Raw genomic sequence first — 23,619 nt, 5'->3', positions numbered from 1 at the left:
TAAACATATTAAAAAAAAGAAAAAAGGAATGAACTGATAACATCTGTACAATACTAGAAAGCTATTTAAATAGTCTGGATAAAATTAAAAATAACTGTTTCTTTTCAAATAATTAACAAGTAGCTTCTGTGGCAATTTATAGAAAAATGGCATCCAACACAAAGTGCCAATTTTTTTTTTTTTTTTTTAAAGAATCTAGTACATGCACAATGTTCACAGCACCACATCACAGATCACTGCACTTGAAGTGAATCTTTGCAAATTGGATGCTCCTTTAACACTTTTCACATAAACTTAGATGACTGTTACATTTCACTGCTTCGGTGGATTTCTAAGTCGCATGGTGTATGGTGAGGCTCTCTGCTGTTGTTGCGCTTGTTGCTGTTGTTGTTTGGCTGCCTGAATGGCAGCTTGTACTACTTGAGCTGTTGTACTTGCGCTAGCTTGGACAGAATTTCCTGGAGACGGTGACTGTCCGGCCGCTTGGGTTAAACTAATGGTGGTAACAGGACTTGCAGCCTGTTCTGGAACTTGTGATTGTTGCAAAACAGTAGAAGCAGCCTGCTGAAACTGTATCTGGACTTGAGCTTGTCCTTGAGGCTGCGCTGTTGTTGTGGACGATACTCCAGCACGAACTGCAAGTGCAACTGCTTGCTGAGGAGTTAATCCCGTGGTAGCAGGTGAAAGCTGTTGTAAAATGGCAGCAGTTGGAGACTGTCCACTAATCACAACTGCGGGTGTTCCTTTTAGTATAGTTGTGGTTGCATTGCTGTTACTATTTGTAACTTCTGTTCCTACTTGAGTTTTAATGGTACTACTATCGGGTACAGTTCTTAGAGTTTGCATTCCTGCTGCTAAATTTGGAGCAGCTGTCACTACCTGGAAAACAAAATAAAAAATTATTTAATGACTAATTATTATCAAATTTTATCATTCAAATAGACAATAATCTTTAAAGATCTCAAAAACCCATTACATGGATAAGAACAATTTTTTTTTATTTTAGAGAAATGAAAGTTTTTTGAAGAGAATTAATAGATTTAATTCAAGTACTGTCAATAAGAATTTTTTCTTGATAACAGACCAGTAAAGAAGAAAAATACTGAACTAAAGAATACAAATTTGTATGATTTGTAGAAATGAAGTTTTCATCAAATTGGATATATAGTAATATCCCAAACTTACGTGTTAGGTGGGACCGAACAATAACCACATAAGTTGGGGTATAACTTCGCAATTTGTGTAAAATTCAAGTCAGATGTGTATGTAAGCTAATAAATGTTCTTGTTAATCTTATCTTGTCTTTTGATTCGTTCACAGTTGCAAGAAATCACCACATAGAGTTTCTCAAGTGTCCGTAGATATAACAAACACAGAAATAAATAACACAAAATAAATTGTAGCTATGTGTCGATTCTGCGTGACACGTCCGAACATGTAAGCTGAACAATAGTGTGGGGGGAGTGAGTAATCAAGAGTTGTGTGGCACTCAAACAAAAGACAAATTGACAAGATTTGAAAATCACATAACTCTGGGTTCGCGTAAGTCGAGGTATTACTGTATTTTAACTAAAAACATGTCTAATACTAAAGTGAAAAAATTTAAGAAAAATATAATTACTTAATTTTCTAATAATTGTAATATTTGCTTATTTATTTACTAGAATAAGTGTATATAAAAGCAAATAATGAAATAACCAACGATTGCCTGAAAGATCGGTTAGTCTAGCCCGATCTTTCAGGTGATCATTGGTTATTTTGTTATATACTCATCAGGCTACAATTACAATGCTATTAATTACTTCTGAAAAATCATGGCGAAGATATATAAAAGTTTTGCTAAAATAAGCCAACAATATAAATTTATGTTTATTTTCATATATTCAGTAAATAAAATTTTATGAATGTATGCATTTATATTAAAATATGTACTACAATATCTAGAATATGCAAATTTATTACAGTAGTAGTAGTATAAACCTATAATTAGATTATTGATTTAGTCTATTGATTTCAATGTAGCAGACAGTGGGAAAAAAATTCCTTAGCAAATCTGTCAATAGTTACATTTGTAATGACTTTTTACTTATAATAATTTATAATTAACATTCTAAAAACTCACTCTTAATATTATTAAGAACAATCGTTAGAGAACCCCAAAGACGCATAGATTTAAATTATAATACTTCAAAAATTAAAATTAATAATCAGTGTAATTTATCTATGGTAAAAATGATTGCTTCTTAATTTTAAAATTACATCATTGTGAAATTTTGATAATATATTCCATCTTTCAAAGAAATAACCTGTATGAGTGTGTAAAATTCATTGACTAGCTGTTAATATCTTATTTTAAATGAAGAAATCAATAAAAGCATTTATAAAGACATTTTCTTTCTTTAATAGTTAATGGAAAAATCGATACAACATTTACAATACATTCAATTATACTATACTCCCCACAGGATGAAGGACAAAGTCACATTATTCACTTGTTTATCCTCCCATCACAAAATCAGCTGATTCATGCCAAACTATTTTTGTTTTTGTGTAGCAGAATAGCCTGGCATAACATTATCCAAAGCTGTTACCTTTTATCTTAATATTTTCATTATTTATTTTATTTTAAATTTAATTTGTAAGGGTTTCACGTTGATTTAATTGTACCATTTGGACACTCTTAACTAGAAGTTGTTGCTTCTTTAACACAAAAATAATCAAAGATACCAGTCAGCTTACAGCTTCTATGCTTAAAGTCAGATTGGCTTCATAATGCATGAATATACATTCCAAACTGCTTCTTGCTGCTTGCACTGTGATTGTTAAGTATTGTTAACAGCCATTGAATTGTATCTGTATACCATTTACCAAGTTTTCAAAGGTATATAAACCATGAACAAAATAATGTTTATGACAAATGCTACATGGAAAATGTAATAATAATTCACACCATCATTTTGGTATTGTATTTTACTGCACTTGCATACTCTTTCTTGATAGCCACACAGTGACTTTGTTTTTATCTTATGCAGCATGTAGTAAGTTTCATATTCATGTTGATGAATTATAAATATTAGATGTCTTTATAGAAACATTTGAAGATGCTAAAGATAACAATCAACTGAGACATAGAAATTTGAAAAAATAAAAAGAACTAGTTTTTTATTTCATTATTACACAGCATAGATAAAGGATTGGTAACTATGAGTTTCATGGATCAAATTATTTTTATTTTGATGAAGTAGGCCACAAATATTGATTTAAATTATAATGGGATACTGCAGACTGAATGAGATACACCTTTAAAATACAAATTTTTATACTTAAGAGAGACTCAAATATAAGCTGAAACTTCTTTGACGAGAAAATACATTAATTCATTTTTATAATGACTTAATAAGGGATTTTGGACAAATAAACCAAAATGTTATGTCCTTCAAATTTGACTTTCGCCATCAATATTGCGATTGATGTCGAAGAATCCCAAATATTGGTGTAAACTCTGACACAGATTGTATCTCCTACTGAAGAGGGATCAGCGAGAACTCCGATCCAAAATGCATTTAAAACTGAGAAATTATCTGAGAACTAAATTGTCATCTGAGTAATTCTTGAACTTGGGTGAAAACCAGATTCGAAGGATATAACATTTTGGTTTATTCGACCAAAAATCCTTTTAAGTGGTTATAAAAGTGAATGATTACATCTGGTAAATATTACTAGTTTTAGCTTTGTACTAAAAATGCATTAACTTTATAGAAGCATACTTTTTCTTATATTTTTGAGTAAATTTTTACAAAATAGTAACTATCTCTTTTAATAACAGTCTAAATATCTTCTAAGAATATATTTTCTGTAGAGATTCATGTTAGATAAAATAATTCTGAGTTCTATGCCTAGCTTTTCAAGTTTAAAATATACAAATTTATTTTTAATATATAAAGATACACAATATTTTCAATTACTAAAAATTAAATTATTTGAGCTTAATGTTAAAAAAATTAATACATGCCAGAATAAATTGGTATGCTAACTATAATTGTTCATATGCATATTTATATAAATGCAGAATGTAAATATAGCTTCATTTCAACAATACAATAGCCAACGAGAATATTTTGCATTCATTGGCCAGTATATTATTAAGATGAAATTATAATTGAAAAAGCTGAATTTTATAAATTGATAATCATTTGTGATAATACTTTGCATCAAGAGTATTTTTTGAAAATTTAGGAAATAATTCCTAAGACAATTTCATTAAGTTTCTAATCTAAACAATAGGATTGCAGTTATCCTTAACAGTATTAAAGAATTTTTTTAATTTAATATTTTAAATACATCCACGATTTAGCTTCAATTGTGCATTGGGTTTTTGTTCTCGAATCATTCTTCACTATAATTGACATTTTTTAAAAGCGTAAATTAGATTTTTAATTGTACAAATTTCAGTTAAAGAGAAGTTTGTAAAATTCAAAAAATAGTAATTAATTTAATTTAATATTTTAAATGGCCTTATGGGCGCTAAGACGGACTTTTTCTATGCCAATCGTGAGTTCAGCCAGGCCCACTTATTTGCCTGGCTCAATTCACGATTGATTGGATCCATTTTGGGCGGTTAGTTGATGAAAGTTAGAACCAGACTGTCCATTATTGAGATTTCAGACTAGGATTCGAACCTGAGTCCTCCATAGTTGGGAAATGACTCCTTCACTACGGCTGTGTAATTGTTTGTATTATAATTTATTTTACTATTTTTTGAATAATCATTCTTAATTACAATTAATTTTTATTTTTTTAAATTAAATGCTAGTAAAAGCACAAATTCTTTAGGGAATATTTCTGTATGATGGAAGAAGATCGAATATATTCTTGCAATAATTCTTAAGATATTTACAGAATATTCGTGTAATAAATCGGGAAAAATTTAGGAAATTTTTTTTTTTAATAATTTCGAAAGTATTAAAAATAAATAAGAGTAATGTTTTCTAATACTTTTCAGTAATTTAATAAATATTATTCTGTAAATTCTGTATACATACGATAATTTCTGTAAGCTTTAAGGGATATTCTGCTGTTTTGGGGGAAAAAGCAGCAGATAAAATTACAGATAGGTTTAGGGAAAAATTTACCCACTTTCATAATGGATAGGAAATATTTGTGCTATTATAGGGAATATAGGGAATATTCTAATTTCCGTGATACTTAGGAAAGAGTCAGTAGCATTTTTAAATATTATTTAGCTTAATTTATATTTAATANATCGATAATCGGTTAACAAACAATTCAGATAGCGAACAAAGTCTTGGAATGGATTATGTTCGTTAACCGATCACCCACTGTATATATTTTTTTGATTTTGGTGAGGCTGAATGTTGCCATCTTAAACTAGATCTTTTCAATATATACAAATTATGCTTCCAGTACATATTCATATTCATCTTGATCCAGTCATATATGTTAATTTGCAATCAAACAATACTTAATAATTTAATTTTAGATCTCCAGCCTATACTAAAATTTTGAACTTTTATTAATTTATCTTATACTGATGTGGCAATCATATAAGATGTTCAATACATTAATGTTCTGATTATGCATTGTAACAGGCATGCATACATGTACATTTGATATCATTCACTAACTCGCTGTTTTTAAAAATTTCTTTGCCCAATTAAACACAAATTTATATAAATAGGTATGTTTCTTCAAACCATTCAATTTTCTGCATATTCAAAATGCTTTTTTATCTTTTCTTTGACTAAAGAGAATATTGTTTCAATAAAATCATCATGCTTCCTTATATTAAATGAGCAACTATTTATTGTGACATTGTCACAACACAGGACTGCAATTTTTAATCATATTTAATTTAAAATATATGCTCTCCACCTCAAATTAATAGTGTCTTGCCCTATATATCATATTTTTCCTGCTAGAAATAGTGTCGTGTAGGTCATCTATCAAACTTCTTTCAGAAGACAATTTTTGAATTTTCTCCTGAAAAAAGTTAGATAGATGCACGAAATAGCATGACTTCTGGTTTGTACCAGAAGTTTGTATTTAGTTAATCAAAGCCTCCCACCCAAAATTTTCATATTTGGTCTTGACTTTCTAACTCCATTCTCAAGATTAATTAAGGAAGGACAGACAGGCAGACTGATGATAGTGGAAATGTATAAGTCTACAACTTTTTCAAATTGCAGCCTAATTATAAATCCCAACTACATGACATTGTCATCCTAGTACAAATATCAGTTATGCTATCATTACAATAACATCAAGTCTTGTAAATCCCACATTATTTATCATCATCTAAAATAAAAATGAAGTTAATCTTTAAAATATTTCTATTACAAATACACAAATGTAGGATAATGTATGTAGCAGTTGAAAACTGGAAGTGCTTTATTATAAATTTCCATTGTGCTTCAGATATATTAATACCATACTAGACTAACCAACAATGCTCTGTGTAGCATACAACATTTTTCCTATTAATTTATACAGAATTAAGACATCAAAATGTTAAATCTAAATATACAGGGTCATTGAGGTAAACCCAGAATTTCTTTCCAAGCAATCTTAGGCAATCTTAGAGATAAGACTTGATGACAGTATAGGCATGTGTCAAGTCACTCAAGAAGAAAGCATCAAACAGTTAACAACTGAGACCTGCTCAGACATGTTACAAGAATATGATCAGAGAACTGCTAAACTGGAATCACTTCACACCAGAAAGTTCCCCCAAATTGTGACATGATTTGGTTACAAGAAGATGCAAGTTTACAGCACAGCCAAGAAGTTCAGGAAGTCTGACAACAAGAAAAAGATGGTGTGCAAAGCATGAGTGACCCTGCAAAAGAAATGGGTGTGGAGAGATCAACAATCAGTCTGACAGCGAAAGCTTAGATTCCACTGAATGATATCAAGTATGACAGCACCAGCTTCCTGAGGTTCTTCTTGCACAAGAACTTCATCCAGGACAAGAAGGTAAATTGCCAAAAAGACCACTGGATCTGCCAGAATGTCTCTGACATGCCTATCATCATGCACACTAAATTTCCTGCCTTTGTGATGGTCCTTGGAATCATGAGCTCACTGCTCATGACTCCAAGTGAGGATATGTCATGGTTGTCCCACTTTTTCAGCAAGAGCTTGAGAGTGAATGCTGACTGCTACATCAATATGCTGGAGATGATTGTGAAACCCTGAATGGATCAGTGGCCATTGGGAGGAAGTATATGCTACAACTTACAAGGCAAGGGAGATACAGGCCTGACTTTACAACTACCTCTCACACCACTGGTCCCACTGACTTGTGGTCCCCATCTAGTCCTGACTGCAATTCTCTTGACTACTGTGTGGTGGTGTAGTCAAGGGAACACAATATGAATGATGCTCTAAAGTCTTCCATCATGGAGGTGATGACAAACATGGACAAGGAGCAGGTCAAGAGTGCCTACAGTTGTTTCAGGTCAAAGCTGGAGAAGGTCATGGAAGCTGATGGAGGCTACGTAGAAGAATTTCATTTTGTATGTTGTGTACTACTAATATACCAATTTTCATAAGAATACATTGATTTTTCCCTGTATTTTTGGACTGAAATTTGAAAAAAAATTGTAGGCCTATAAATTTCCACTATTGTCCATCTGTCCTTCCTTAATCTCAAGAACAGAGCTGGATAGATATCTGAGACCAGATATGTAAACCTTAGGGGCAGGAGGTCTTGATTAACTACATATGAACTTCCAATGCAAACCAGAAGTCACATTATTTCAATTCAAAACTTTTCCACTGAAAGCAGTTAATAAATGACTGTTACAACTCTATTGTTAAAGGAAAAGTATGATGTACAAGGGCAAGACACTACAGCACTAATATGAGGTAGAGAGCATACATTTTAAATTAAATAAATTAAAAATATGATTAAAAATTATAGCTTGACATTGTCATAATAAATAATTGCTTGTTCATTATATGGTGACTTTTCCAGATTTACCTCAACAACCCTGTACAGAAATACATCATCTTCTGTTAAGTAGGGTCATGCTACATAGCACCAAGATCGCCATTTAGTGATATTTTTTATTAAAGTGGCAATAGCAAGTGGCGATAAATCTGTAGTCCACTTATATCGACATTCAGCATGAAATTGAATCACAAAGCACACTTCAGGAAAAACAGCAGAATGTCTAGCTCCTGTGTGATGGGAGTCCCGGGCATCACACACCGATTTCATGACGTCATGCAGCAAGTTCAGGCAGAAAAGCAGGAAATGACAATGAGAACCAAAGGCAGTTTTGTGCAATTCTGCTCAACATTTCCAGATGGGGGATTTTTTATCGACCATAGAAAATTTGGGGAATTCTTTGGGGTAACTTTTTTCATTTTCATCTTTTCTCAGTTTCAATGTCACAATAAATATTTGCTTTGTTAGCAATACAAATCATTTTTGAATAATTTTTGAATGAATAAGTCTGAATAACATATTTGATTACGATGCTTAAATGGTATTTTACATGTTCTGTCATATCAAAATTTTTGTTTTAGTCTACTGAGAAAAGATGAAAATGAAAAAAGTTACCCTAAAGAATTGCTAACAGGAAAAGTATGATGTGTTATTTCTGAATTGAAATAACATGACTTCTGGTTTGCATTGGAAATTCATATATAGTTCATTGGGCCTCCTGACCCAACATTTCCATATCTGATCTCATCTTTCATCTATCTAACTCTATTCTCAAGATTAAGGAAAGACAGACAGAAAAACGGATGACAGGATGAACAGAAGGTAGTGGAAATTTATAGGTCTACAACTTTTTCAAATTGCAGCCCAACATGGAGAGGGCCAGATATTCGGGTTTCCAATTTGAGCAAAACTTGGCAACCATGTAGTTCTAAACACAAACAGCTCCTTCTCCAAATAACAGAACCCATTTCTCAAGTATATCGAAAAACTGGGCTTCTGAAAAATTTAGTGTTTACTTTATAAGTCTTTAAAAGTTTCACGTTTCCAAGTGGATAAGACGCTAGGCATTGGACTTACACAATGTAGGTGTGAATCATTAGCATTATTACTACTATTATTATTGCTCACGTTTAAAGCTTATAAAACAAGAAATTAAAATTGTGACGTCATATCCTGTTTAACAAAAACAAGTCTCTGTAGATTTAACTCTTTTACTTATTAAATAAAACTTTTATTTCTTCATATTTATTTTCAGATATTTTCACTCTGATTACATACTAAGTCTCACAAACAAATAAACTTCGGACAAAGCACATAGACAAAAAAGATAATGTGTCAATGGGATAGGATAGTTGCAACATTTTATTTTTTTTAATTCTTAATATGGACAATTTTTTTCTGCGATTTAGTTTTTCTAAGCATTGCAACAATTATTAGTCTGATAAACAATAAACAAATTAAAAATTATTCAAAACTCTCTCTCAAGACAAAAGTCATGTTGAAGACATTATTTGCCAATACAACAGAAAATGAATACTTCATTGTATATTTATTTTCGTACTATATATATGAATTTTTTAAATAAACTTTTTCTCAAAAAGAAAAAGTAATTCTGTAAGAACTGGTTACATCCAAGAGCATCCAATCTTCATATGCTGTATATTAGAAATCCATAAATTCAAAAGTTATAACTAAATAAAAATCCAGTCTTTNTTAAAATTAAAAATAAACTTATATTAATATAAGTTGATGAAATCAGTTCTAGTACAACTCTGAAACAAAATTTTAATATAAAAAAATATGGACAACAAGAATACATAAATGAAAATATATTGAAAATATTAAAATAGAATTAAAAATTCTGAAAATAATAAAACTGTTAACAGTTATTTTTCTAAATTTTAAAACTGTGTAATTTAGAAAAATTTATTACATTGGACTCAAAGAATAATATGAATCAAGATTGCTAAATATACTAATTACATTAATTGATAAATTTACAAGATTTATATATTTTTAGAACTAATAATAATAATAATAATTTATTAATTTAGAACAATACTATTTTAGGAAACATCATTTAAACAAGTTCTATAAAGAAAGAATTTATCAAAAACAATTTGGATGAAGAAAATTTCGATTCTCTTTCTATGTTTATTGATAGAATAACTGTAGTAATAGTTTTGGAAAGTAATTGCATACTTTATTATTTTAATTGTATTATTATATTAAAGTCTAAGTATTTTCAAGAATTTGATAGATGTTAGAGATTGCATTGAGAGTAACATAGGAAAAATAGTATAGATATAAAATTAATTTTGATGGAATGCTTTGATGTTTAAATTGTAGGAAGCCATATCATTTTGTTTTTTATTTAACTGTAAAACATAACTTACAAAAGGTAAATGCTGGGGCAAAACTTGTTTAATGACTTGTTGAATTTGTTGAACAGTTGATGCTGTTGTAGCTGGGAGAGAATTTCCTGTAATTTCATTTACTTGGGGTGGTGTTTGCTGAACAATCTGTACAGTACTCAATTGGTCTGGTAATGCTGATTTCTTACCCTAAATTAAGTTGTCAAACAACATATGTTGATTTTTTTTTGCTTTGTCTAATTTTTTAATGGCATTTATGCATGTACCAATTATTATTAAATTATGTTAAAATAAAAATTATTTTTTAATTTGATTTTTACTGTTTTAAAATAAAAAGAGAAAATATTTCCCAAAACATAATTCTAATTAATAATATACTGATTAAAATATCTAATAATTTTATTACAACTAATATATGTAGTTACTTTGAAATTTATTTTATTCCATCAATAACGCACAGACCATGTATATTGTAAGACATTAAAACTAATTTTTATCCAAACTTTTTCATTTAAGAATTTAATAATCTATCATTATCTTAAATATAAAATATATTTGAAAATAAAACTCTTTATATAATATATATTTTATTATTAAATGATATTTATTATTATCCTACATTTTTTCTTCAAGAAAACAAAACAAACAACTAAAACATCTAAGTAAAATCAATTTTAATTATACTGTAAATAATTTGAATAAAGTTAAGATTGTATATTTAGTTATTAAATATTGAACTTAGGTATATTTGCAATTATGTTTCAGGAACATGTTATTCTCTGTCATAATGAAATTAGTATGGCACTACTTATTGTTTTGCAGTAACAAATAATGGCACATTAATTTCATTACAACAGAACATTCTTTTGATTTAGTTATTATTATTAACTACAACAACTTTAAAATATACTATTTTACAATAAGAAATTTCTATGCCTAGCAATTATTCTATAATCAAATTAAATAAAAAGATTAATAATCTATAAATTTTAAGAGAAACTTATCATTACAAAGTTAATATTTTTGATTTTAAGTCGACATCAAAAATTAAAAAATAACAAAAAAGTACATTAAACCTAAAACAAGTATGAGATTTGTCAGAAAAGATTCTGTTATTTTAAAATAGATACCATAAAACATGAATATCTAATGGATGTTGGGATTGTCAGATAATGCCAGTTGCTTTCCACTGTTTTGTTTAGTCTGTATGCTGAGTAAGCAAAAGTGAAAAGGTGTGTGATGCCTCTAGCAATTCTCTGTTGTAAAATTTCCAATTTGTACAACAGGCAGTGTGTGTGGGTGTATAATTTTGTATTAAATTAAACTTTTACAAAGACATTTGTTTGAGATGTTAATGCAACAAACTGAAGGTACAAATGGCACAAATATTTTAGAGAAAAGAATGTTGTTAAAGACTATCAATGTCAACAGACAATTGACATATCTGAAAAGTTGTCAGATGAGTGTTGTCTTGTGCTTTCAATGAAATTCACAAACCAACATATGTTAACATTAGTTATCATGGTAAAATACCCATTCATCCATGTTATTTTTATCTCACTGCCTCTTGTAGACATTTGATCACATTCAAATAGTACTCTTTATAGACAACATTGCAGAGATGCTGGTTGCCTGTTGAAGTTAACAGTTCATACACAACACAGATTATTTTCAATCAATGTTCATTTCTCTTTCAAATATTTGTGTCATTCCCTATCAAATATTTGCATTAACAACTTTTACAATAACTTTTGAGATTTCTTTAATATAACAAAAATTTTCACATGTGCACATCCTTTACATACTGAAATAAAATGTACAACAGCAGCAATCTACAAGAACCACTAAACATCGCTTCACTCTTACTTATACAACATACAGACTAAACAAAACAGAAGAATGCAGCAAACTCATCAAGATCAGTGGTATAATCTAATATTCATCTTTACTGTGCTTTCACACTAATACATTATTTTAAAAGTTCAGAACCTTTTTGGGCAAACCTCTTAACAACACAATATGGATAATATAACTTGCATATAGACATAAGAATGAAATTTTTATTCTTTATACATCTTCATGGAATGAATATCATCTCAAAATTACATCAAAGAAAGGATTAAGAATACTAGAAATATTCTAGAACTTATAACATACAAATATAAGAATAACTTTAAATATAAAATTAAAGCAGAGAAATGAATTTCTACTAGTTAAAAGATACAATGATAAATTGTGATTTTATTTCATTCTTATCAAATACATGGCACTCTTATAAAAACTAAGTTGTTCAGAATAACTCTCAGTAAATAAAAAAAAAATCATCATATATAAAAAAAAAAATGATATATCTATTACAAGAATAAAATGAATAATTTATAAATCTAAAGCTTCATTATAAATATTATTTTTATCAATAAGTTATACAAAAGATCACAATAAACAAAATAATTAAATTTTATAACCATTTAATATCAGTCATATTAATGACTGATTAAACAGATTATCTGATAGTACTTGATCTATAACAGTTGGATAATAAATTAATCATGTAAGAAATTTTTAAAGAAAAATGTATAATATTAATTCTAATGTTTTAAATAACATTTGATAGCATCATCTTTATAAAATAACAAATGCAGCTAAAATGTATTACACCACAAAGCCATCAATTAAAATCATAAAGAAAAGGTAGAAAAGGTTCTAGAATTATAATTTCAAATTTTTATTTTATAAAATTACCTGACATTGTTTAATTCTAATCTATCTGTTTAAATAACATTCTCCTTTAACTTTCTAACTATTCTATAGATTAGATTTGATATAACAGCTTTGTTTTCATTTATATTATTACATTTCCATCATGTAATATTTGTACCAAACAAGAAAAATGTTAGCCATTACTGAATTAAAATAGAATTCATAGTATTTTTTTAGACATAATATTTTGAGTTGTTATAAAAATATTGCTCATCCAAAATTTTCAGTTTTCTTTGAGAACTTTGAAAGAAAAGCTTAAGAATATTTGTCAATTGCATTTGAAAAAATGTTAACAGAATCAAATTGAAAACTTTAAATTTAAGTATTTGTTTGTTTCAAGTTTTTAATCTATTACAATTAATGAAAATGTTCTATTTATGAAACCTTAATTTTACATTAAAAAATAAGTTTAATTCAATCAAGTATTAATACAAAAAATCTGAAAAATGAATCTAGAATTTTTATTATTAGATTGTATTTTTAAGCTATCATGATTTCTTATAACTTAAAATTAAAATTTAATTACTAATAGAAATTCTTAATATAACTGTTAATAAATTAAATTATGATAAAATTTAAAATTCCATATAAGTTAAATAAACTATTAACATAAAATGTATTTTCTCATATTAATCATTAAGAATCAAAATGTGCAAGTAAAAATAAAAGAGAGAAAGAGATAAAATTAATCTATTAAATAAATAAAGTTTAAACTATTCATTTTTTATTAAAAAATATGATAGTTAATAATTTTAAAAAATGCTGATAAAAACTGAAATATGCAACAACATATTTTACAAAAATATTAATCAATACAAAATTAAAAGACTATACATATACATATGTATATACTTCCTTCAGTCAATAAGTTCTGAGACAGAGACTGTAAGAAATTATTTAATTAAAAAGTACAGGTAACCCCCATATAACACAGCACTTCTATAGCACGGATTCACTCTAACACGGTTTGAGAATTGAGAACATTTCCCGTATAACACGGTGGTTTTATACGAGTTCATTCTAACACGAGTTCATTCTAACACGGTTCACTCTAACACGAGTTAGCACGAGTTCATTCTAACACGGTTCAGAAATTGGGTAAAACCCTTGTACAATATGAAATGTAATAAAGGGTGCGTTCTTTTATACTTCCGCGTAACTCCGCATGAACATTCTAATTGTTTTCGTGGCTACTTTGAATGCTCTTTCAACCAGTGGCATGCTGTCATTGGAAGCGGTGGATGCGCCACTTCCCTTGTATTTTATAAAAAACAAATACATATTAATTTTAATTATATGAAAATAATCACACAATAATTTTATTATAGCCACATTATGTATCTTATTACAAATTTCTATACTACACGTGAAAAAAAAAAATTGCTATTGTATATTAGAATATTAGTGGCAGAGTGGAAGTGCTGTATCATCAGCATCCAAAAAGCCAGATTCGTGCACGCACTTTACAGAGCAGCAACCTCACCCAGTTTAGCTGGTGGAAGCCTAGGACCTCGGGTGGATGCTACATGTATACTGCATCAAATTCTATCCAGGACTGGTTCTGGGCTGTTAGCCGCCTGCCTGCTAGATATTTGGCCGCCCTCGCCCGATTACGCAAATCACGAGTAGATTTGTAACTTAACCCAACCAATAAGAATTTACTGGTACATTTTTGTGATAGTTCTGTATAGTTGACAGGAGTTTAAAAAATCCATAAAAATATTTGATATTTTTATTCTGCTCTCCGACTTTATATTACTCACGAATTTCAATGTTAAACCAGCGATATTACGATTTTGTATATCCCATCTCTAAGGGGATGTAGAAAAAATGTGTACATTACTTGTACAAAGTTAAAAAATTAACTGTTACTTCGACAGCATCATTTACAACTAAATTTAATGAGTGAGAGAGATACATGAGGTACAGAAAAAGCTCTAGAATTCATTTTCCTTACATTTACGATTTATGTATCCATTTGTCATAAAAATTTGTCTTTCCACTTTTTTCCTGACTACAAATATTCAAGTACAAAGTAACTGGTTTTGACTTATTTCTACTTAAGAAGTAGTTAAATAATTAAGCGATTAGAGAATTCGGGACATAAACAAAACCCTGATGAAAGAGCCGAAATTTTACTTAAACAAAAGCTTAACCAAACCAATCTATAGCCGAGTACAGTGGGGACTGATTTCTTCGAAATACTGTATTAGATGTAATAAAGACAGAAATTTTTCCAGTTCAACGAGAGTAACCAAAAAGTTGTAAATTTTGGAAATTTCTGAGGACACTTGGTCCTAAAACAAATTAGTTAGAAAACAAATGACTATTAAGTTTAACATATTTAGATTTTTACAGCTATGGTGAGAAACGTTTAAAATCTACAACAGCTCTGTCGCATCCTTTGAGATATATTAGTGGAGAGCAGTATCGGCACCCTGGGGATTTGGCAGTCCGCGTGTATGCACACTTTGCAACCGTCTTCGATTCCATCCATTAGCCACTTGTAGGGAGCTATTTGACTAAGTGCATTGTTTTAAGATTTAAACAGTAAAGAATATTTTATGTTATTTTTATGTACGTTTCTTTACAAAGCTATATTTAATTATAATTTTCTTTAAAAGTACATTCATACAATTGAAGAATATTTTGTACCAGGTATGTACTGGTACATCTACCACACATTTTATTCCACCAAGTAAGTTTTTATTATTTTATTTTTAATTGTAGCCCTTATATCGTGACTAGCAATTCGGAATGTAATTGTGATATTAAAAATACATTTAGAAAAGTCTATGGTTTTTACTGGTTTATCGAATAAACGATACAAATGGACCCTAGACCAGGGGTGGACACCAGTTTTTCCCCCGGGCCGAATTGGAAAGAAAACTTTTTTCTTTCCAATTCAGCCCAAACCACAGGTTGGTCTAGCAAGATTTTGATGTGGTAAGCGATCTCATTGTTGTGTCACCCTGCAGAGACTAAATTGTACATAGAGATTACAGATATATTTTTTAATTTATCATGCATTATCAACATTCTAAGCTGTGCTGAAGATATTTGTATTGGAGCATTAACTCTAATTGCACAGTTACTTGTTGATTTTTTTTTAGGTGTCAGAATTTTTCGTCGAGATATTTGGACTTAAGAAGCTAATATTGAAAGATTAATCACAGACCACATAAATTCATTAGGTGGGCCGTATGTTGGCCATGCCTGCCTTAGACCATCACTGACGCACAATTGACTGATTGTCCCTGGATGTTGGCTTCTTACAGAAACACAGCTTCCCTATCATCAAATGTCACGGCACACCACTGCTTTCAACAATAATCCATTCAATGGTTAAATTTTACAATTGGGACCCTTCTTTTGCCACTAAAAGCTCATTTTAGAATTATAGATTCCTCCATCACGATACTATCGATAGTGTGGGCGCCGCCATCGCTCTTTCACCGTTGTTCCTAAATGCCCACAAACAGCAGCGCACTCCCATTGCAGAATGACCGCACCCAAAAACTGTTACCAGTTGATGATGCTCATGCTGAGATCATCATATAGGATGAATAATCTTCTGGTAAAATATTTACTTAAATAATAAATAAGTATTTTACCTATGAAAAAAATGAATAATAAATCCGATTTAAATAAGGATTTGTGAGGACCCAAACGGGGTCCGAAAGCAGGCCATTAACGAGTTTTTAAATGAGTCAAGTTTTGTAGTGCAAAAGAGCGAACTTAAAGATCGGATTTAAACAATGAACCTTTTGTCTTGTTAAAAGATTTTAAACAATAGATAGAGTAAAGTCGAGGAAAACGAGGTTGGAGAGGAGTCGTGTTCCGACGCGACGTTGACCTCTCCCGCGCCCTTCCTGGGGTTTCGAATTGTCACCATGTGACGAGGAGAGACCAATGGAGAGGCGATTGCGGTGGAAAAATCGATAAAACCGCGTTTTCGGGAACTTTACGGGGTCTTGGGTTTTGGTGTGTAGTGCTCACCTGTCGGGATTTGGTGCTCCCGACTGAGACGCAACGAAGGCTCTTCCGACAACCTAGGAACTGGTTTCGCCAACCCGTCCACTCTAGGATCGCCGAGGTTCGACTTGTCAACCGAGGACATCACTACAAAGGCTGGTGCGTGTCCTGGGGCCATCGTTCTCTGCGTCCACAGTGCCGAAAGCTCCCCAGGGACCAATCGAACATTCAAACTGTCCGATTTTTAGGAAATGTGACATAAACCCATCGTGGGATAGGCTCTTGCCCGCATTAGATTGTTGTAAGAACAATTTATGTATATTATTAAGCGATTTTATATGGTAAACCTGTCTCGGTGAGTCATTCCGCGCCCACACGACAGAATTAACCACTCGGCTGTCGAAAACACCTCACCCCTAATCGGCTGGCCTCACAGATTTAACACCATGTTTTTTAATTTTTGGAACCTAACCCCCCTTTTTGCACTAGTTCTTTGTTTTGTATAACACGGATTCACATAACATGGCAATTTTTTGGAACGTAACTCCTGTATTATATGGGGGGTTACCTGTATTAAGAAATTATTTGAAAGCCACCATCATGACCATGACTGCTTCAATCTCATCAGATGTGAATCGCTGATCTTTCAATTGTTCTTTCACCCTGGAGAAAAGAAAGAAGAAGGTACTAAAGAGTAGAGGTGGTTGTAGGAGCAAGGACACATTGTTCCTTCCAAGTAATCTATGACCAGAACAGATATTAATGACACCTGACGAGATTCAAGCACCCATGACAACAGCTTTCAAGGAGGATGCAAAAAAAATGGCTTTACTGACTGCTTCCCCAGCAGTAGTACAACCATGGCAGAAGCGGATAAGTTGTAAAAGGGTGATATAGCCTAACTCTCTTTTACTCCAATAAGTAATTTCTTATAACTATCTCAGAACTTATCAACCAAAGGGAGTGTATGCGTACGTGTGTCTGTGTGTGTATGTATATATGTATATATATATATATAAAATAAACATTAACATTAAAAAGATCCTAAATTATAAGAGAAAGATTAAAAATAAGTAAATAAATAAATATATTTTTATCTTATATCTTTCACTCTCTCTAACTCTACATATATTTTATTTTATTTATATTAACTTAAACTAAATAAGATAATTCTGAAAAACTCTTACTAATTTCTTAAAGCTGATGTAAGTTATCTCTTTTTCTTACACATATTTCAAATAATGTTGCAATTCACAGATTTATTGACAATATAAGAAGCATCATCAATAAATTTATAAACTGCAATATTAAATGTTTTCAATGGAATAAAAGTTTGTTTATTTCAAATTTAGACTTTAAAAGGAATATTTAATGTAACATTCATACTAATATTATGAGCAATGAATAGTAAATAATAGATATATTGATTTATATTAAATATATAAAATTACTTTACAATTTATATATTTGAACAATGTTAATTTAACTTAACTACTTTTTTGGTATCTAAAATCAAAAATTCAATCAAATGACGAATCAGCAAATCTTACCTTAGCTACCTGAGTAAGAGAAGCTACTTTTTGCTGTTGCTGTTGTTGTTGTTGTTGCTGCTGCTGTAGCTGGGCTTTACGTTGTATCAATTGCTGCTGTATTTGTAATTGACGCAACTGCTGTGGAGTAACTGTAGCAGCACCTTTAGCTGTTACAGTTGTACCTTTTGCCTATCAAAAAATTTATTTTATACAATTAAACTAAAAAATCCTTAATTTTATATTTTATAAGCTTAATAATAGTTATATTGTAAAATAAAAATTATAATGATATAGTATTTGAAAATTATCATTATAAGTTTGTCTCCTTTGAACTTGCTAAGTTTAAATTATTAATTAGGAAGAGTTTGAAAGGAATGCTTGATTTTTGAATATATTGTAGTCATTTAAGAATTGTACTTTAAGGGGAGAGCAGTCTATAAACAATTAATACTCTGAAAATACTCGCATTTTATTTTACATTAATTAATTTTTACTAACTCACTTGTTCTTTTTGACAGTATAACCAACAACTACATATACTTCAGTGTGTGAATAATACATTTTTGTGTACAATTTGATGATATATTAAGCAAAAACATTTATTTAAAATTTATGTATTTTATTTTACATCATCAATGGTTCACTTATCACTTGTTACCCAGAAACAATATTATTGTAATATCGTATTGTTTTCTGGTGTTTGTAATGTAACTAACTAATATTGTCAGTTGCTTACATTAAATCATTCCTTTAACAGACATTAACAGTCACATTAATATTTACAAGGTTCAGTAAATAATTTTATCTTAACTACATTTAATTATCACTAGCTGTACCTGGCCATGCATTGCTGTGGCTCAAAATGTATCTATTTATAAATGTATTCTCAAGACTCTCTGACTCTAACCTGACTGTATCTGTCCACCTACACCATTGTACCCCACTATCAAGGTGCTCCCTGTTCATACTCTCTCTGGCACCTCATGTTATTGTTCTCTTGCTATTTGTCATGCCTATGAAAGGTGCCCACTTTACTCTCAGTATCCTACACGCGTTCATTTAATCCAAACACGTTAATTGTAAATTGTTCTCTTTGGACAGACAATTCGCGGCAGGTGCCCTTGTTTTCTCCTTTTCCCCTTTTCTCTTTCCCCATTCCCACTCACTCCTCACTCTTCACCCCACTCTATCTCCATCCCTCCCTCTTCCCTTCCTTCTGGCTATACTTCCAAGTTAAGGCCATTTTCTTTACAAACTATAAACTATTATAAATGTATAACACTCCCCGCAGAAGGGAATTTCGAAAAATCCCTTTCTTAGTGTACATTCTCTTGATGTACCCTATTAAAACGCAATCAAAAACGCAAAAAAAACACATCTAAAATAGTATAATAGAAGCAGAGTTCTTTACGGTAAGCCTTAATCCTGTCCATCTCTCCCCAGTGGGAGGAATTTCAACATGTATCTATATATATAACTCATTCAACAGGTATCCGTCCGTACGTCCCGTAACCGTTTGATAACAGACACTAGAGGCACCCCTATCGTGTGTCATATTTCAAACATTCAAATTAAATTAACAATTTTAATTATTATTTAAATTAACAATATAAATTATTATTATTCATTTGGCCAATAAATTATTATTTGGTCAATATAACAATATAAATAATTCAGTATATTTGTAATAGGAATTTATTATTGTCACGGAATGCATGTAATGTTCACTAGGGGGCAAATAACGAAAAACCGGATAGGTTTGAATCACTACGTAAGACGATAAGGTTTGAAATAGTTAAGGTAATATAAGGTAATATTTTAGTATCTATTAACCCATTCAACGGGTAATAGCAATTTGTAAATAACGCCCACTAGAGGGCGTCCCAGGCTACTAGTATTATATAAAAACACGTGTGTATTCAAATGCAGCATTGTGTCAAAATTTCAAAGGAATCGGTAGGAACAAACGAACATTACATTTTTATTTATATAGATAGATAGAAGATGATCTGCTTTAGTTCATCCTCACAGAAAAGCAAACTTAGGTCGTCGTACTTGTAGCGCCATCTGTTGGACATAAAAGCCTTAACCATAGATGATATCTTTTAATTTATATGAATGTTTAACGGATAATATACAGCCTATGTCCACCCTAAAGTTCCATTCTAAATATTAGTGAAAGAATTTTTGAAATCGGATGAGTAGTTTCTGAGATTACCCGCTACATACAAACTTACAAACATTACCTCTTTATAATATTAGTATAGATTAATATAATTGAAAAAATAATTATTTCTATTCAAACTTTAATAAAATTTCTTATGTTTAGAATTTAGTTTCTGTATATCATATATTTAAAAATAAATGTGAAGTTACCTGTGGTAAGCTAACATTGATATTTACACCTGACATTGTTACAGCAGAAACAGGTATTGTAACTGATGTAGGAGCAGACACAGTTTTAACAAGGGTTGCCATTGATGTTTGTACTGTACCAGCAATTGAAGGTTGTGTCTGTTGCTGCTGCTGTTGTTGCTGCTGTTGCTGTTGTTGTTGCTGCTGAAGTTGAGCATGTGCTAATATGTGAGTGGTTAACTAAAAAAAATTTAATCAATTACACAATTTTACAGTTTTTTGGCTAATGTTATTCATAAAAAAATATTTTAATGTATAAATTATTAAAAAATCTAAATTATTCTCATTAATACAATATATTTTAAGAATGTGAACAAATATTCATTATATATATAAAATAAAAATATTTAGTAAATAAAAATATCTGAAATTTATTAAATTAATTTAGTATCAATCCATCAGTTAAAAAAGAATTTATCATGTTTTCTCGATTCTAATGTGTATCTGATTTTTGAGATATCAAAACCACAAAAAAAAAAGTTAGTCTGCAATTTAATTCATGCTCTATATCACTAAAAATGCAATTGCCAAAAGTCAATCAATAATAAATACATTTTAAAATGTATTCATTTTTCACTTCATTATCAGATACAGAGGACCATCCAAACCAATACAAAAACCACAGTCAAAATTACCATATAATCAACTAGCTGTTACCTGCGACTTTGCACGTGTGGATTTTGCAAGCAAACTCCATTTATATTCAGTATTTCAACAACCATAGTAATTGTTATATAACACCTACCGCTGAGAATCAAACGAACTACATTTTCAATTTGATCAATTTTCTGGAACATTTACAATCGTTCTATAATTGAACCAATATGCAATAACAAATTCAAATTTAAAATGGTTTGAACATTTGGTTAAAAAATCAAAATATATAAAAATATTTATAACAATGTCTGAAATGTTATCAATTTAATACACCTAAGTACTCAATGAGAACTAAACATAGTTGAAAACAAAAAATTGCATCTAAAATAGTACAGTAAAAGCCGTTCTTCAGGTTTTCAGGTTAAGCCTTAATCCTTTCCCTCTCCACTCGCAGGGGAATTTCAAAAAATCCCTTCTTAGTGAGCGTTTTCATGACGTACCCTAACTGTGTACAAAATTTCACCTCTTTAGGTTCAGCAGTTTGCTCTGGGCAATGATGAATCAATCACTCAGTCAGTCAGTCAGGACAAGTAATTTTATATATTTAGATGTTGTAACAGTGAGATCATATGTTGGTTGCACAAGCATGAAATCATGAAATTTACCAGATATGAAATATCACACTAAAGTATCTATATACATGTCTTTCAGAAAAGTATATACATAACCACTTGCCACTTAAACATAGCTTTATAGAAGACTTGTCTGTTGGACATTGTTCATTCAGTTTGTTGTAGTTCAAAAGAGCATCAAAATATCCTAAAACTGAAACCAAAATAATGGGAGGAACATGTACCATCTATGTCTATCTAAACCACTGTTCTGCAAGCTTTTTCTATTCGCGGCACACCCATGACTCGACATGTCTCAACACGGCACACCAAAATGTTATTCCCCTCAAAAGCGTATGATATGATACTATTAATAGAATTACGTAATGCCACTAACCTATTATTATTATTAAACAGACATCAACACCCGTGAGCAAATTTATTTTACATTTAATTTCTTAAAATACATAAAAATGTGTGGCTTGTAATAAAGAATAAACGAACATCATTATACTTGAAATACAAGCATAAGAAGCACAGCAACTGTGATAAAAATATATAAATAAAGCTTGAAATTAATAGAATATGTAAAAGTTCACGTCACACCTTACACCTTGTGACGGCACACCAGTTGCGGAACACTGATCTAAACCAACAACATAATATATGCAAATTGCTGAGCAAAGAAAAGAACAAACAATATAAACAGAGCTGCATTAAGTCAACTTTGTGCCCGATTCTAATGCACACCCCAATTTTTGAGACTAGAAAAGTGCAAAAAAAATAAAAGTTGTGCATTAGAATCAAGAAAAAATGATTATTATGATTAATGTTCTGAATTTTCACAAATTATTTGTAAGAAATATAATGAACAGTTAGCAATGTAATATAATAATAAATATCATGAACAGTCGGCATACCATTGAAATCTTTGTGATTTCAATGGTATGCTGACTGTTCATTATCATGCAAGAAGTCAAAAAATAAATAAGTTATGCTCTTTTAGAAAAAAGTTAGAAAAACTTTCTTTGATATAATTCTAATTTCTATATGTTAAAGGTAAATTATTATAAGAATCAATTTTATTCACGAATCAAAACTAAATAAAAAAAACAATAAATGAATAAAAATTTAAGAAACAAAAATTAAATTATGAAACTATTGTAGAAGATAAAAAAAACTGAGAACAAATAAAACTCTAATTAAAAATATCATTGTCAATTAAAAAGTTTTTATAGAATATCAGTTATATGAATTGAAAAATCTAGTTATGTTTTTCTTTTTGTTTAGACAATTTTTATAATTATCTAAGTGTCAGGGAAAATATAACTGTGCATATCATCCTTATAATCACATTTCTCTGAAAACTGCACTTGTCATAA

At 30.2% G+C, this 23,619-nt stretch overlaps 1 protein-coding gene across 2 annotated transcripts in view; it reads right to left on the bottom strand.

Annotated features, from left to right (window-relative positions):
- Positions 1-133: 133 nt before the first annotated feature.
- LOC111633573 (E1A-binding protein p400-like) overlaps positions 134-23,619 on the bottom strand; it is a 38,432-nt gene continuing 14,946 nt past the window's right edge. The window contains exons 10-13 of one of the 2 annotated variants that reach the window (XM_023378165.1): positions 20,991-21,209; positions 18,633-18,803; positions 10,369-10,536; positions 134-879 (exon numbers count right to left, since the gene is read on the bottom strand). In XM_023378165.1, coding sequence (XP_023233933.1) covers positions 313-879; positions 10,369-10,536; positions 18,633-18,803; positions 20,991-21,209 — 1,125 coding nt within the window. In that variant the 3' untranslated portion in view covers positions 134-312. The remainder of the gene's footprint in view (positions 880-10,368; positions 10,537-18,632; positions 18,804-20,990; positions 21,210-23,619) is intronic. The other variant, XM_023378166.1, reaches the window with a different exon arrangement.

The sequence above is a fragment of the Centruroides sculpturatus genome, unplaced genomic scaffold, assembly GCF_000671375.1.
Source record: "Centruroides sculpturatus isolate CEXI.00-Female unplaced genomic scaffold, Cexi_2.0 scaffold932, whole genome shotgun sequence".
NCBI classification, from domain to species: Eukaryota; Metazoa; Arthropoda; class Arachnida; order Scorpiones; family Buthidae; genus Centruroides; species Centruroides sculpturatus.
The sequence above is the reverse complement of the archived record's forward strand: the minus strand, read 5'-3'. Positions and strand labels throughout refer to the sequence as shown.